The 18,216-nt window shown below is 40.4% G+C and overlaps 1 protein-coding gene across 1 annotated transcript; it reads left to right on the forward strand.

Moving 5' to 3' along the window:
* Positions 1 to 2,596: 2,596 nt before the first annotated feature.
* Positions 2,597 to 17,310, forward strand: LOC111859347 (MORC family CW-type zinc finger protein 3-like). Its single transcript, XM_072698167.1, has 18 exons — positions 2,597 to 2,981; positions 3,317 to 3,389; positions 4,107 to 4,239; positions 9,404 to 9,628; positions 10,397 to 10,534; positions 10,616 to 10,748; positions 10,977 to 11,105; positions 11,408 to 11,527; positions 11,668 to 11,765; positions 12,825 to 12,920; positions 13,084 to 13,212; positions 13,477 to 13,551; positions 15,043 to 15,085; positions 15,256 to 15,376; positions 15,686 to 15,752; positions 15,838 to 16,147; positions 16,389 to 16,549; positions 16,778 to 17,310. The coding sequence occupies exons 1-18, from the start codon at positions 2,943 to 2,945 to the stop codon at positions 16,917 to 16,919; spliced, it is 2,232 nt and encodes a 743-aa protein (XP_072554268.1). The 5' UTR covers positions 2,597 to 2,942; the 3' UTR covers positions 16,920 to 17,310.
* The last annotated feature ends 906 nt before the right edge of the window (positions 17,311 to 18,216 follow it).

Consider the following 18,216-nt stretch of genomic DNA (forward strand, 5'->3'; position numbering starts at 1 on the left):
TAATTACAAATATCCGGCACTTAACTAAGTAACAGTCTAACATTCGTTTAGCATCTAAAATGTATCAACCACTGTCTGCCCTTATCCCCTAGTGAGTGTTCAATGTAGGGAACACTATGTAGTGAGTGAGTGAACAAGAGAACATTTCACATACAGCCTTAGATTCCTAATCTCACACAGAACTCTAGTGAAGTGATGTTCGCAAATGATCCAATTCTTTGGAATGGCTCTTTGGAACGAACAAAGCAGGGGTCACCAACATGGTGCCCGTGGGCACCAGGATGCCCCCAAGGACCACATGAGTCACCCGCAGACCTGTTCTAAAAATAGCACAACTCACCAGTGAGCAGCGTCTCAGATTTTATTTTATCCTGTTGCTATTCTTCTTTAATCACATTCGCATTTATATAGATTTGAAAATGACAATATCTAAAAAAAAGTATTTAAACCATGTTTATTATACATGAAGTCTATATAAGTTTAGGAGGGTGTTTCAAACTGGTCGCCCTTCGTATGGCTCAGTACCCGTGAAGTATCTCTCAGTCTCAAAAAGGTTGGTGACCCCTGAAAAAAAGTGACACATACTTGAGGGCTGTTCTTTTAATCCACTCCCCTTTACGCTGAGGACAGTGTGAAGCAGCCAGTCACAAAAGGTAGACATTGTCGCGTTAGGTTAGGCAGAATGAGCAGGATTTGCTGGTTGCTGTTTGTTTCAGATAATTGTTTACCTGTCAGATTAGCATTAAAATCCATCTTGCACAAAAAGTTCATTATACATTCTTTTGAAATTGTGCCAAAAGTTTTCAATATTTAGTGTTGCATGAATTGCATTCAAGGCAGTGCAACTTTATTTACATAACACATTCCATACATAGGGTGAATTCATGGGAGTAAACTGACAAAGCAGAGGGACATGGCATCACCTTGTATAATGTTTACAGTGGAGATCATTGGCATGAGGTCTGGCAATACGAGTTATTCAGTGCCGCTAAACCTAGTCCTCACATGCCAAATGAAATTATATTGATGTGATGTCTAAGTCTGAATCTGATACAAATCTTACCCTATCATTATATTAGTGATTATTTTGCACAAGAACCTACCCTGTCAGAAGCAGTGGCTGTTTCTCGATACCAAGAACACAAAGACTTACTTGTGGTCTTGGCAAAACAGAACACCAGTCTTACTAACTTGCCTCCCAAGAACGAACTTGCGACACAATGAATCATGGGATTGGTTTTATTTGGTGAGGGTGCAACCAATGTATCCTTCACATTTGGGGTGGGGCAAGATTTACATCTATGGATTACTTCTGTATTAGTATCTGATCCAAATATTACCCTATCATTATCCTAATACTGTAAATATGTCGCAGATGAACCTAGTAACCCCCGTGCCCTTAAAAATAAAAGAAGGATGAACTAATCCTGTATGGGGCTCTTGTAAAGCAACGGCGCCTGCAAAGAGCCATTATTCACTCAGCCTGAATCACTAGGCCTAGAGGTTCTTATGTATCAAAATTTCTTCAGCATGCAAACTCCTTCTTCCTGTAAGGTTTCGATTTCCTGTTTCGCTGATGACGCAAATGTGAGTTTCAAGTCACCCCATATGTTTCCAGTTCACCCTTACAGCGGAAACAAGCATTTACATCAATAAAATATGTTTATGAATATTGATGTATTTTGTTAATTCTTTCTGCACTTTGAGGGATTTCTGCTTTTTCCTTCTCGGCCTTTAATTCCTTCTTTTCATTAACAATATGAATCAATCAGTACTGGTTTTAACAACATCAATCACACAAACGGCTCTAATATAAATTGGTGCAAATATACACTATATTCTCAAAAGTATTGAGACACCCCTCCAAATCGTTGAGTTCAGGTGTTCCAGTCACTTCCATAGCCACAGGTGTATAAAATCACTCACCTAGGCATGCAGACTGCTCCTACAAACATTTGCGAAAGAATGGGTCACTCTCAGGAGCTCAGTGAATTCAAGCGTGGTACCGTGATAGGATGCCACCTGTGCAATAAGTACATTCGTGAAATTTCCTCACTACTAAATATTCCACAGTCAACTGTTAGTGGTATTATAACAAAGTGAAAGCAATTGGGAACAACAGCAACATAGAATCACAGAGCATGGATAACGCATGTAGAGGCGCACAGTGTGCAGAAGTAGCTGCAAAGGGTGGGCCGACTCTATATTAAGGCGCCTATGTATGAAGAATGGGATGCCATTAAAGTTCATGTGTGTGTAAAGGCAGGTGTCCCAATACTTTTGGCAACATGGTGCATTTTACCTATACACAACATAATGAATGGTAACAAGGATGCATTTGTAGTGGCCACAAACACACAAAGTGAACACACTGTATCACATTAACAGTTTCATGCTGTATTAAATTTAGTAAAGGGGAACTTCAGCACATTATAATGACTGCAGTAACATACCAATGCCAATGTTGAGTCTGAAGTATTTCGAAAGACTTGTTCAGATGTGTCGGAACGTTTCACAGTTTCTAAATCCCATCACTAAGTTAAATTCGAAATAATCTAATTCAGAACTCCGGCGTTTTCCTACCAGCCATATCTCTGTGGAACAGTAGCGCGGCCAGTTTGTATAGCCGTGCCGTCAAACACGAAAACTACCTTCATTTTCTAATTTTGTTTCAGTTAGTTTTTCACACATTGCAAGTTTTATTTTCAGCTTTTCATTTACTCCGTGTTAATGAGGCCTATTTTGTTTTAGTTTGCAAAATACTTTAAAATCAATCGTTTTCGTTAATTTCATTTCGATAGTTTCCGGTTTCGTTTTCGATAATAATTGTGCTATAAGTTTCGGTATGACGTCGGGTGATGGGTGTCTACTGTTATAAATATTAAATAAATACTGGTGAAGACTACAGTGTCTGGGGACCGGAGACTAACCAAAGCCGAAAGATGAGTATGCCGAATATGGTGGGGGTACCCCTGAGCATGGTGAGTGACATCCACGCCGGCTAAAAAACCTTCGTACAGTAGGCTACGCGTAATTTACGACCATGGGTTAAACAGAATAAATTATTTACATTGAGGCAGCTTCAGATATTTCGTGTGATCGATTACGTTGTGCATTGAATGTAACGGCGATTGACTACTTTATTACTTCAACTGTGTTAAGTTGATTCAACATTTACATTTAACCAGCTGTACGCTGCCGTTAACTGTGATTTTAGTAATTCATAGATGTGCACAGCATATTTGCGACAATGAACGCGAAATGGTGGTTCCTTGTCATGTATGATATTTAATTGCACTGGCTCGTCCCTTTGCAGCTCGATCCCAAGTTTCTCCACACGAACTCCACCAGCCACACCTGGCCGTTCAGTGCCATCGCGGAGCTAATCGGTATGAAGCTCATCATCGTAACAAAACTTGAATATCTCACGCCAGCCAGCTGACCAAAGTTAACAACCTTGTAAATACTGTAAATAGCATACTTAATAAAGTAGAAAAAATGCATGTGTGCCTGCAGTGTAGTTTCACTGACCAGAATCAATACAGTCATGCGTCGCTTATAAATTGACAGGGATACAGTACATTCTGAGAAACGAATGTTTTAGTAGCCTTCCGCAATTTACGCAAACGTAGATGTTATAGCCTAAATAACTATAAAGAATATAGTATAGTAAACAAAAAACCCGTTAATATAGTTGTTTATTACCATTATGAAGTATTTCGTGTGATATAGCTTACTTTTACACGACTGGCAGCGCAATAGGTTTGTTTACATCAGCATCCCCACAAACGTGTGCGTAATGCGTATCGCCACATCACTAGGCTGTAGGAATTTTTCAACACTGTTATAATCTAATGGAACCACCGTCGTAGGCTATATGCCGCAACTAACTGTATATCTGTAATTGGCTCGCTCATATGCGAAACGCTATTTTCACTTCTCTGCTTTTTCGTAAAAGTCATATTCCTAAAAGCGAAGTGGTGTAAAGCGGGGCACACCTGTACTAGTGAACTTTAATAAGGCAGTTACAGGAAACGTTTGTGGTATTAAATTGTCTTTTACTGGAGGTGCTGATGCTATGTAAATGTGTATTATTTTCCACCCAGACAATGCATACGACCCAGATGTCATGGCCAAGCAGTTATGGATTGATTGGACTCGGATAAAGGGGTTTGACTGCCTTACATTTCAGGACAATGGGAAGGGTATGACCAAAAAAGGAATGCACAAAATGCTGAGGTAAACCTCAAACAGTCCATACTGTTGCATGAAGTGGTATTGCAGGCAGGGATGGGAGGTATTTATGATACGTGCATGTATTTCAAATACCTATTTCAAATACAAAATAGGGTTTTGTAATTTGTATTTCATAGGGTTGATGAAAATGGATTCATATTTTGTATCAAAATACTTAAGTGTTTTGTATTCTTGTAGTTCAAAAATACTTTGAATCAAAATGTTTTCTGTTAGACGTCTACATCTCTCACCCACACTCACACGTAAGTTTGCCTGTTTTTGGTTTATATTACTTAGATGGAATACCTGATCTGTAGTATTCTCTATTCAGCCTTGTTGGAGTTTCAGTAAATGTTTTTAGTAGACTGTGCATGTGTATGCATCTAAACCCACATCCTGGAGTTCTCAGTAGGTTCAGTGGTTAGAGTAGGGTTTGTACTCCACGACAAGTTCACTTGTTACTTTCTGATTGCATTTTTGGGTGGTTTAATGTCAAAACATATTGATCATTTAAAAGTTGCTGAATAAGTGGTAAAGTGTTTGTTTTCAGCATTCAAATATGTGTCCATTGAAGCAGCTGGATTTGCATTTCATTGCATGAATATAATTTATTATGTTTATGATAAACGACCACATGATTAATTACTTAGAAACTAGTTGCTATGGATGAAGGTGCTATCAGTTGTCTGCTTATGACCCTTAGACCCTTCATTACCAAACGCCAAGTAACTAAATTATTATACAGTTATGAATCATACAGTTAAACATTGAACTAACCTTTATGTGGTGTTGTGGGATGTAACAATCGGGTCAAAATATTTAATTTGTGGACTGCATGTGTCAGGCCTTATTAGGCAGAGAATAGCTGTTGCTCTCAGACATTGTTCACTGGGGCTGCAACGATTAGTCAACGTAATATCGACTAATAATAATTCCATCTGTGGTGACTAGTGTTGCAAAGTGATGGCCAATAGTGCGAGCAGTTCTTCAAACATTATATGGACAAAAGTATTCGGACACCTGGCTATTACACCTACAGGAACAGTTATGACGTCCCGTTCTAAATCCATAGGCGTCAATATGGAGTTGGTCCCCCACATACCAGCTATAACAGCTGTCATTCTTCTGGGAAGGCTTTCCATGTATCTGTGGGAATTTTTGCCCATTCATCCAGAAGACTATTTGTGAGGTCAGGCACTGATGTTGGATGACAAGGCCTGGCTTGCAATCTCCGTTCTAGTTCATCCCAAATGTGTTTGGTGAGGTTGAGGTCAGGGCTCTGCAGTTCAGTCAAGTTCTTCCACACAAAACTCACCCAAATATGGCTTTATGGCCCTTTTGTGCACTTGGGCACAGTCATGCTGGAACTGAACAGGACCTTCCTCAAACTGTTCTCACGACGTTGGAAGCATAGAATTGTCCAAAATGTCTTAGTATGCTGAAGCATTAAGAGTTCCCTTCACTGGAACTACACTCTAAAAACTGCTGGGTTAAAAACAACCCAATTTGGGTTATTTTGGTAACCCAGCGCTGGGTAAAAAAGGGACTAACCCAACGCTGGGTTATTTTGACCCAACAAGTTGGGTTACACGTTTAACCCAGCATGCTGGGTTGTGATTTTTAGCCCAACTACAGTATTAGTTAAAAATGACTACACTGCTGGGTTGAATGTAACCCAAAATGGGTCAGAAATTTAATCTAGAAACTTTGGTGATTAAAATTACTAAAATAAAAACAATTCTACAGCAATATATACTTCAGTAATGGAATTTTATTTATGACAAAACATGTAAAAAATGTGTCCATATGAATTTAAGACATTTTCCCATCTCCACCTCAGCATTAAGACAATTTCTATTAAAATGTATCAAACTATCACAGAAACACTGTGACTGAAGTCAGTAACAATGCATCAGACTGAAGTCAGACAAATTAACTTTAGAAAAACACAATTTGAAATATGAAAACTTTTCATAACATTTACATCATGCATAAACATTAATATATCCTGAGATATACAGGAATCATCAGTAAGAATCAATTGCAATGTAATTGCAGAGTAGAGGAAAAATAAAAGTATGTAGAAGTAATAATGAAAAAGCATCTAACTGACTGAAGTCACAAAGATTAACTTTAAAATACAAATTTGTGCATAAACATTAACATATCCTGATATATATAAATCATCAACTGAAAAAATATGTAGAAGTAATAATGAAACGGCATCAAACTGACTGAAAAAACAAACAAAAAAAAAAACTTAAGAAAATACAAATTTAAGATTAGGAAAAAATAGGAAAACATTTTATAACTTTCCCATTAACAATTATGTGCAAACATCAATATATCCTGAGATATAAAGTGACTGAAGTCAAATTTACTTCCAAGAAAATATGTATTTAAAATATGAAAACATTTCAAACGTCCACTGCAGCAAGTAATGTACTTTGCTCAAATGCTGTGCCATTTATTATAGCAAAGGCTTGAAAGCAGTGGTTGTCTCCATGCATGAGAACATAAGAAAATTCAATGGACTCTTCTGAACGAAGGTACTCAGCCATATTGGTCCCAATCTGAAAAAAGGAAAAATAAATAAAAAAGAAATGGTACAGATTCATTAAGAACTCAAAAATGTGTAAAAGTTAAATAGCTACCTTCAGAACACCTAAAAAACCTTTAGGAGCATTAAAGACCATAACACACCAAGCTATCAGCATTAGTTAACCACTGACCATGGCCTTAGCACTATGCTTAGAAAATGTCCGTCGAACATGCTTAGTTTCAAGCCGCCTTTAGCCTGAGCTGAGCTCAGACATTCCCGCCTGCATCAAACCATTTACAGGATTAAAGAAATTACATGTTCGTAGTAAATTAACATCGTTTGCTGTCGAATGTACAACTAAGTCAAACGAATTGAACGAAATGTACCTTACAAGCAGAGCAGGAAATTAGTTAAGTAAACTCCGCTATATCAAAACCGTATCTAACATATACAAAAGTAATATTTAAAAATTTTACGTTATGGCGGAGCACGGCCGTCGCTTAGTCGTTAGGTAATCTCAGTTCAACTGACCGAAAGCCTAAAATTTGCGTGTATATATATTATACAGTAAAGCAAATGTTTTATTTATTATGAACATTGTTAAATACACACTGAATAACTTACGTTTCAGACAGAATTTCACTGGCTTCCCTCTAAAGACGGCGCAAAACACCGTCAACTCTCGCTGATGTCCCTGGATGTTGACGTGACGTGCGTGCTCTCTTTCACGTCCGCGTTCTCAACCCAGCACTGCTGGGTTATAGATCAAGACCGATTTTCAACCCAAATTGGGTTAAATCAACCCAACTTTGTTACCCAGCAGTCTCAACCCAGCATATGGGTTGAAAAAACAACCCAGCGTTTTTTAGAGTGTAAGGGGGCTAGCCCATCCCCTGAAAAACAACCCCATTCCATTATGCCTCCTCCACCAAATTTTACAGTTGGCATAGTGCTTTCAGGCAAGTAATGTTGTGTCATCCAACCAACCCAGACTTGTCCATCAGGCGGCCAGACAGAGAAGCATGAATGGTCAGTCCACAGAACACGTTTCCACTGCTCCAGAGTCCAGTGGCACCGTGCTTTACACCACTCCATCCGATGCTTGGCACTTCGCTCGGTGATGTGAGGCTTGCATGTAGCTGCTCGGCCATGGAAGCCCATTCCATGAAGCTCCTGGAGCTCCAGTTTTGTCATGGGGTGAATGCCAGAGGAAGGTTGGAATTCTGCAGCTATTTATACAGACTTTTATGCATTATGCGCCTCAGCCCTTGGTGACCCCGCTCTGTTACTCTACATGGTCTGCCACATCATACCTGAATTTCTGTTGTTCCTAAACGGTTCCACTTTGCAATAATACCACTTACAGTTGGAATATCTAGGAGACAAGAAATTTCATGGAACTGACTTATTGCAAAAGTGGCATCCTATGACTATCACTCTGGAATTCTCTGAGCTCTTCAGAACAACCCTTTCTTTCACAAATATTTGTAAACCTGACTGCGTGGCTAGGTGCTTGATTCTATGCACCTGTAGCAATGGGTCTGAATGAAACACCTGAATTCAATGATTGAGGGTTTTATCCCAATACTTTGACCACCAATCCTGGTGGTTACATTTTTTTGAGCATATTTCCTTTTTTGAGTTTGCACATTTTTGAGATTCTACATCAAGACAAAGCAGGAAATTCCCACATTATGTTAGCGGGAATTAATAAAATACCTACAATCCCACACTGAATGTCAGTCCTGTGTGTGGACACTGAGCAGGTTCAGCTGATTTCTGGAAATCACTGTGTCAACCACAGGACCAGCGTCCTTCCAATCGCAGGCACAGTGTCCTCACACACTGAGCCACACACCAGCCCCCAGATTTACACATCATTTCTGTTTTGTTCACTCATAAAAAGAAACCTATTTTGAAATAGTCTGACATCTATGACTAAAGGATAGCTTTCTTGGATTATTGCTTAAACTGTTGCCTCTATAGCTGAAGGATTGTCTTGAGTTACCAGTTTTACAGTGGATCTGAAAGTTACTGGCTTTATTTGGGTCAGATTGATACGGCGTTACAATAAGACTGCCCTTATAAAGTGTTTATGAATGGTTTATAATTAGGTTAGTAATTACGTTGTAACACTTTATATATCAGTAATATACAATCATAAACGAGTTACGTTTTTTTTTTTTATTAATGAGTTACTACCATTTGGAAGTGCTAAAAAGGTAGCCTTATTGTGAAGTCATACCCTGCAAACTGCTTGCAACTGAGGAACAAGTTATAACAGATTTTTACATGCACCCGAGGAAAGCAGGGAAGATCTAGGGAATCAGAACAATCACTGATTAGTTTCCCTGCTCTGTTAGATATCATAGTCCTGAGATGATTTATACCTTTTTGTGGCACCAGCTTTCTGACACAAATTTTCTGTTGAGTCTCAGTTCTGATACTGTTTCTCCAGCAGCATTAAATCCATCGTCAGTTCAACAGTGCATAATACGATTGAATAATAAGATGGAATCACATGACCATAGAAATGTCATTGCTCTCGTAACCCAACATTGAGTATTAAAGCTGTTTTCTTTCAGGTTTTTATGACATTTCATGGTAAACTAATCTTCTCCCCAGTTTCGGGTTCAGCGATAAGCAAGCCGTCGGAGGCCACGCCCCAGTGGGCATGTATGGAAACGGCTTCAAGTCCAGCTCTATGCGTCTGGGGAAGGACGCCATCATCTTCTCCAAGATATGGGACACTATGAGTGTGGGGCTGCTGTCCCAGAGCTACCTGGAGAGCATCCAGGCTGAGCATGTGGTGGTCCCCATCGTCACCATCAGACATGATGGGCAGAGCTCGTATCCTTTCTTACAGACAAAAATGCTAAACTGCTAATGTAAGACCTGGACTGGCATCCAGCTGAAGGCGACCCCAGCTGGGGCGATGGTGGTGCAGGAGGTAGTGCTACTGTTTGGCAACCGGAGGGTTGCAGGTTCGAGCCCCGGGTCCTCCTGACCCCATTAAAGTGTCTTTGAGCAAGACACTGAACCCCAAATTGCTCCCGGTGAGCTGGTTGGCACCTTACATGGCAGCCTCCGCCACCGGTGTGTGAATGTGTGGTGTGAATGAGTGAATGTGAGGCACACATTGTAAAGCGCTTTGGTAAAAAAAAAGCACTATATAAATGCAGTCCATTTACCATTGTATCTCCTGTGCCCTAGACAGACTGAAAGCCCATTATGATCCTGTAATAGTTAAGTGGTTATGTAAGATGTATGGATGGACTGCTACACATTTAATTCAAAGTGGCAAAATCTTATGCTCTACAGAAGTAATGATCTGTGTTTATTCTGACTATGATGTGTTTTTTCTATGTAAAACACTTTTTTCATTCATTTTTTGTCTTTAACTAAACCACCATAGAAAAATTTTATTTCACGAAAACCACAATGTATTAACTGCTCTTGAAGTACCTACATCAAGTATCTTTTATACATGGAAACAAAGAGTTTTATTTGAGTTTTTGAAAAGACTAATGAATTCCTTTGATTGTATAATTTCCCAGCAAAATTAACCAACACTTAGTAAAGTTTGACCCTTGGTCCTTAACCTTAGGCCTCACTCAGAGTAGAGGATGCAGCCAGTCTGCAGGACATTCTCAAACACTCCCCCTTCAACACAGAGAAGGAGCTCCTCACTGAGCTGACGGCTATTACCTCCATCAGCTCTACAGGCACACGCATCATCATCTGGAACCTGCGCAGGTGACCCAAACGTTTGTGGAGAAAGGAGCCTTTACCTGTGTGTGTGCTCTAGGGGTCTTAAATGTATTTTGGTCCTGCCAGAGTGGCGAATGGAGAGACGGAGTTTGATCTCAGCACGAACAGGTATGACATCCGGATCCCGGAAGATGCGTGTGAGACGCACAAGAACCAAAACATCACACAGTCAGTGCCGGAGATCATCTACTCGCTGCGTGTGAGTATTTCAGATGGGGAACCAATAGGATCTCAGGCAGGGTTTGGAGCGTGTAAATATCTGCCATAGTATAGGATATGTACTGGGTCATACAGACTGTCCAAAATGAAAGGCAGATGCAAAAAGTAACAAAAGTGAAAAAAATACATTTTATGTACATTTTATTATTTTGCACACAATAAGTGCAGCTTTGGGGGTCTCTAATTTTCCTTCCTGTGTGTGGAATAGGCGTACTGCAGCATCTTGTACTTAAAGCCTCACATGCAGATCATCATCAGAGGTGAGAAGGTGAAGATGCAGCTCATCTCCAAGAGCCTGGCATTAACCCGCAAGGACCAATACAAACCTGTCTTCCTTGTATCCACTTTCACTCTCGAGACTGACCAGAGTAAATGGTTAGAAGATGAACGGATGCATGGATGGATGGATGGATAGATGGATGGTTGGATGGATGGACGGATGGTTGGTTGAAATCTGAAATTTACAGTAGGTAACAGAACCATATTTAGGTGCCTCAACAGCTTTAGTCTGATTACCTGCCTGTCAGTTTTCATTTCCCATGATGGGTGACATGGTGTTACATGAAGAGCTAGTGCCCACTGAAGGGGGGAACTTCTCTTGCCTGTAAATTTTGACTGATATTCCTAAACAAATCTCAGAAGGAACGCATCCCGATCACCTTTGGGTACAACATTAAAAATAAGGATGAGTACGGCATGATGATGTACCGTAACAACCGTCTAATCAAGGCATTTGAGAGGGTGGGCTGCCAGCGCAAGGTGAGTCTGTAAATATTCTTGCATTTTTTGTGTTGATGGGGGGTTTCAAACATGCAGCATTGCTGTTCTGTTGGTCATACTTCTTATGTAATTGCCAACAACAAGTTAGACATCTAAATTCTACATTATGATTCATCCAGGTTGGTTTCCGGGGTGTCGGAGTGATCGGTGTTATCGAGTGCAACTTTCTGAAGCCCACACACAACAAGCAGGACTTTGACGACACTGATGGATACAGGTAGTGCTGAACTTCAGAATAACGGTGTAATATCCATACCAGATTTCTTGCTAGTTACTGAACTTACCGCAGCCTCAGACAGTAAATAGGTGCTATTCCATTTTGATCCAAGAGACAGCAGGTGACTGTGGAATCTAATGGTTCTCTTAGTAACTTTTAAATTTTTCAGTGCTTTACCCGACATTTTCAGTAATTATGCATTTTGAACTTAGTGCTTCCAGTGCATACAACAATTATTTCGTACATACAGGGGCGTTATTTAGATGGTCTGTACATTATATGAAATGGTCTAGATAAGAAATGACAAAACAATTTGACATGCAAAGTGCACAGTACAGTACTATTTATTTAGAAATTGGTAATAGACGTTTTGTTATCATTCAGGCTAGCAGACTGTTAGGCTGCCCAAGTATTATTTGCCAATTGCTAGATTTGTGGGGATATTGTGCCCTTAACCTTCATGAATATGAGAAGTTGCTGTATATGTGGGCACCTCCGCACCTCACAGCTCATCGAAAGCATCCATAACTACAGTTGCTCGTCTTCGAATCTTTTCCGTTGACCGCTGGTCTGTGAAAGTCAGTGCTGCCACCTGCTGGAATGATTTAGTCAATTTCCTTGCACATATGCACCGATATGTAAAAGGTTTGCGAGATCCAATGGTACAGAGCTCCTGCAGGTAGCGGGTTAGAAAATGTTTTGCATTCGCCATCAATTCTTTTTGAGTTCCTTCACAAAACATCAATAATATCACATCCATGGGAATTTAGTATTAACACTATATTTGTGTATTTTACACCAAGTTCATGTAAAATTCCATCAGGTGATGCAGTATCATTGGATCTGTCAGTACAACTGCAACGCAGGTAATGAGGCAGGATTGCAAAGGAACGTGAAACCATTTGCAAGGGAACACAGAACTGTCCTTTTAGGGACTCTGTACAACTGCACATGGAAAAGTGAAGTATGAATTGGGATTAAGATATCCCTCAGGTGCTATTTCATTTTGATCCAAGAGACATTTGGCAGAGATTTAAGAAATTTGTGATATTTGTCCAGGAAAACTATGAATAACCTGGCAGTGAAGCTGGAAGAGTACTGGGAAGAAATTCGGCACAAGCGTAAAGGCTGCCAAATACCAACAGAATATATTCCGTGAGTATTCAAATGGCGTGTTTGTTTTAAGAGCTGTGTATTCAGGGGAATTTGGTTGTGGAGTGTGAACATGCTCTGAGAAAAACTGAGCAATGTTACTGTGTGCAAGCAGACACACCACAGAGAAATAAGTTCTGTTGTGCTTTTTGCTGTTTGGGTACAGGAAGCATCCGGATCAGAACTGGGTGCAGTGTGATCACTGTCAGAGGTGGAGAAGACTCCCAGATGGTATCGACTCTAGTCTGCTCCCTGATGAGTGGTTCTGCTACATGAATCCAGATCCCCAGTACAGGTGATGTCTGTGGTTCATACTGTAACCAGTAACAGAAAGGGGAGAACTGGTCCTTGGGCTTCAGAAGACTTAACCATTCCTATGTGGGACCCCAGCCATTACTCCTCTGATCCTCCATCAGTATGAAAAGATCAATCGGCAGGAAGGTGTAGCTTTATGTTGATGAGTGCCAGTTTACCTTAATCTGTGTGGGTATTAACTGACTGACAGAGGTAGCATCAGACGAGGGAGCAGATCTGTTTTGTAAAGTCTGAGCCGTTGCAGGAGCTGTCAAACAGAGGAGGAGCCTGAGGATTCAGAAGACGAGCAGCAGTGTGACCCAAAACCTTTCAAGAGACAGTAAGAGTCCTATCATCTTACATCCACTAATGCTTCTCAAGACTAGTTGATACTACACTTTGTCATGTGCAGTTACAGTTGGCGGATGGTCATGCACATGGACTCTTGTGTACATACGACATTTGTCCGTTTATGCCGACACATGCAAACAGTAATGATATTCCACCGGCCCAGCGGAGGCCAGACGCCATTTTGGTCTGTTGAATTCCCTTCTTTGCACAGTGTTTGGGTGATTTTCTTTGCACAAAATTTTTGCATCAGAATATGTCTTTCTGCTCCTTCAATGATGAGTTATATACAGTAACCCCTTCACGTACACACACTTGATATTTGCAGTTTTGGTTATTCTCGAGTTAGCCGTGACTTGCGGATGACGAGGAACGTAAAAACAATGCTGAAAATGATTTGAATCACATTAAATCATACAATATATGAATATATAAATATTTGTTAGTGTAAGTGCGTACTGTATTTTCAATATTAAAAGTCTTGGCTTGGGTATTATATGACTACATCATTGTCTCCGCAACCAGTCTCACTCATGTGTTGGCTGTCTTTGTGACTGTGGAATCTAATGGTTCTCTTAGTAACTTTAAAATTTTTCAGTGCTTTACCCCACATTTTCAGTAATTATGCATTTTTCATAACGGGTCCAAAACTTAGTGCTCCCAGTGCATACAACAGTAATTTCGTACATACAGGGGCATTATTTAGATGGTCTGTATATTATATGAAATGGTCTAGATAAGAAATGACAAAACAATTTGACATGCAAAGTGCACAGTACAGTACTATTTATTTAGAAATTGGTAATAGACGTTTTGTTATCATTCAGGCTAGCAGACTGTTAGGCTGCCCAAGTATTATTTGCCAATTGCTAGATTTGTGGGGATATTGTGCCCTTAACCTTCATGAATATGAGAAGTTGCTGTATATGTGGGCACCTCCGCACCTCACAGCTCATCGAAAGCATCCATAACTACAGTTGCTCGTCTTCGAATCTTTTCCGTTGACCGCTGGTCTGTGAAAGTCAGTGCTGCCACCTGCTGGAATGATTTAGTCAATTTCCTTGCACATATGCACCGATATGTAAAAGGTTTGCGAGATCCAATGGTACAGAGCTCCTGCAGGTAGCGGGTTAGAAAATGTTTTGCATTCGCTATCAATTCTTGTTGCGTTCCCTCACAAAACATCAGTAATATTACATCCATGGGAATTTAGCATTAGCACTATATTTGTGTATTTTAGACCAAGTTCATTTAAAATTCCATCAGTTGATGCAATATCATTGGATCTGTCAGTACAACAGCAACGCAGGTAATGAGGCAGGATTGTGAAGGAACGTGAAACCATTTGCAAGGGAACACAGAACTGTCCTTTTAGGGACTCTGTACAACTGCACATGGAAAAGTGAAGTATGAATTGTGATTAAGATATCTCTCAGGAGAATCTGACTATTGGTGTTTTGATTTATTTATTTTTTTACTGTAGGAAGAAAATGAGTAAGAAGCAGGAGAAAAAGGACCAACAACAGGTGAATTGAGAATGTTAAAGTCATGGCTTTACATTAAGAAAGCAAACGCTTTTGTGTGACTAAACCACAGCAAACCATGTTTTATGATAAACATTCTGTCGAGGTGTAACAGCAGCGCTTATTACTGTGACCTGCCACCCCCCCCCCCCCCCACACTAATGTCCTCTCAGATGTCAGCACCAGCGTTACCCCTTCCAGCCACACCATTGTCATGCAGTGAGTGGGGGAGACCTGCAGAGGGCGCTCCCACTGGCCGCTCATCTGAGAGCTTCACCCATCCCAGCTGCTCAGGTCAGGCTGTGTAGCTGCAGTGCACATGTTTATGAAAACTATACGCTGTATTAGTCACTGTAGATGGAAGCATATTATGACTGATGAATAATTCATGTAAGTAAAGTAAAAGTGTATGAATAAGATTAAAAGTTATGCTAAAAGGAAATGGTGACCTGCTTGGGGTGAGAGTATGTGAAATCATGTATTAATGACTACGACCTACATAAATGTACAAATATACATGCCATGGATCTATGAAGCACCCATATATGATGGAGCACATTAAATGCACTTTGGAAGCTCTCAGTACCATTAATACTTTAACAGGTCAGAACCTGTCCAATGATACCATGCTGATGGACTATGAAGACCATGTGTCCACATCTCCAGAAAGGTACTGTGCACAGCTGTATTCATCTGACTGCCAGATTTGTCTTATTGTCTTACTCATTTTGTGTCCTTTGCGTTCCTCCGGAAAGGGTGAAGCAGGACGCTGTTGGGGTCTCATCCAGTGACACAGAGAACATGGATTTGGCAGCACGTTCTGTCCCTATGATTCCGGCCTTCAGTCAAGGAAGCATCAAGCAGAAGGAGACCCAGGGAGAGACCAGGACTGGGGAAACATGTGAAAATGGGGGGGCAGGAAATGGGCCTCAAAGCCCAATGCTGGAGGTGCAGCAGCAGCCTGATGGGCTGCAGGAGACATACAAGGAGCAGGTGAACCAGCTCCAGCAGGAACTAGAGGAGATGAAACGCAAGTGTGAGAACCTGCAGGAGTTGGAGAAAAGTGTAAGTTTGTCTAACAGTACGGGACACATGAGTCGTTCATTTTAATGTTTCCAAGGCATTGAAATATGCTGCATGTTTTCTGCATATACCCAAGGTAATCAGATCATTGGTCTTTTCCATAAGGATGTAACCAGTTCATTCATTCAGCTGGAAAGAGTTGTGCCTTAATGTGCCCCAGCACAGGCACACAGACACTCAAACATGCTTAAATGCACCCTCACTCCCTCTGTTCTTTATACAGATGGAAGACATGGTGATTGAGAACAGCAGTCTCTCCTATCAGTGTGAACAGCTGAAAAGAGAACTGGAGCAGCTGAGAACAAATGGAGGAACAGGGATGCCCAGCCCTGGAGAAGAGGCCCAGAACAATGTGAACATCTCCTCACAAGAAGAAACCTGCAGGTAGAAACATAATCAGTTACATTTGGCCAGATGGGACTGATTTTTGCTGATAATGTAAAAGCTCGGAATTTTGCATGCATATAGATTTTCTAAACCTTTGGCTGAACTGACTATAATGGTTTCATGTTACATTATGAATTTCAGTAGCTTCTTTAGAAAATGAGTTTGCTTTGCTTGTTTTGTACCCCTGACTGTACATAACTGTTATCATCACCCTGCAATCCCCAGAAAGCTGAGGAACCTCCGGCAACGCATCGGCCGTCTCCTGGTCACCTTTGTCCCTACGCTAGACTTGGAAGAGATTAATTTGGACAGTGATGTCATGGATAAGATTCTGGATGAGGTTTTGGATGAGGTCACTGAGGTCTGACTTGGTCTCCATTCTGGGTGGCCCATGCAGGTCAATTCTGACTTTGTCCAGTTATTATTCTAGAAATGTTTTGCAATGAAAAGACTATAAGGTCAAATATTTGCTACATACTTATGGCATATTCTTTCTGTTTCTCAGGGTAAAACACACAACCGTTATACCTGTTACTTTCTGAAAATTTTTAAGTTTCTGTGCTTTACATGATATACACTCTCAAACTAACCCATGTAGTAAGTTTCTGGAATAGCATCTAGCATGTTAACAAATCACATTAAACTGTTGTATGAACAATTTTTTAAAACTTTTAAATGTATTTTTTTATTTACTTGTATTCATCTGGTAAAAACTTTTCTCCAGTGATTTAAAGGCAAATAAATCATTGTCTTGCTAACCATGCTGTCAGAGTCAGTGTTCTGTCCCCGTTTGGCCAGCAGGTGTTGCTGGCCATCCTGCTCCCCCTGTCTTCGTACTAGTCTCTAGTGTGTTCTCCTTTTCCCCTGAGTCGCCACATAGCTCAGTGGGTTGAGTGTGTGGTGCTAAAAGTATAACCTGACATTCATCAGTTCAAGGCCAGCCTCAGCTGTTTATTGGTTTTCTAGTTTTTAAGTTTATCCTATTTATGTCCATTTTAATTCTGTTCTGCTCCTAGCGTTAGTCCTCAGTTGTGTGTCAGTAGTTATAGTGTTTATAGTTCTAGTTTATCATCCTAGTTTTGGTATTTGTAAAAGTTCCCTAGTGTCTGTGCTTGTAAATTGTTAGTTAAGTTTCTCCACCTTTGGCCTGTTTCCCTGTACTGTGGTCATCGGTTAATTGTCTTGATGATTCACGCCTGCAATTGTTATTGCCCTTTGTGTTTTTTAAATGGCTGCCTTTGTGTTGAAGTTACTGTGTTGCTGTTGGGTTTGATTTTTCTAGTTATGCACCCTGTGTCGTTCTTTCCCCCTTCTTACTTTTTTATGTTTTTGTAAGTAGTTCTTGTTTCCCCTATTTGCTTTTGACATGGTCTTTTAGTTTTGTAGTTTAGCCGGTGTGTTCAGGTTCCCCAATAAACTCCTCTGTTGTCTTGGAGGCGCTAAGAGGATCGTCACCTTCTTTTCCCGCCTGTGCCGTGCCGTAACACATACACTAGAACATCTTGAAAATACTCAGAAAATACTTTTTAAAGGCTAAAGTCAATGTGCCATCAGTCACAGTTTTTTGGTGCAGACTATGATTTTGCAAAGACTGAGGATCTTGCAGGGTCATTATTTGCAAGACTTCAACTAGATTCCTTTAAGATTAATTCTCATCATGCTCC

This window comes from Paramormyrops kingsleyae, chromosome 1, assembly GCF_048594095.1.
Source record: "Paramormyrops kingsleyae isolate MSU_618 chromosome 1, PKINGS_0.4, whole genome shotgun sequence".
Lineage (NCBI taxonomy): Eukaryota > Metazoa > Chordata > Actinopteri > Osteoglossiformes > Mormyridae > Paramormyrops > Paramormyrops kingsleyae.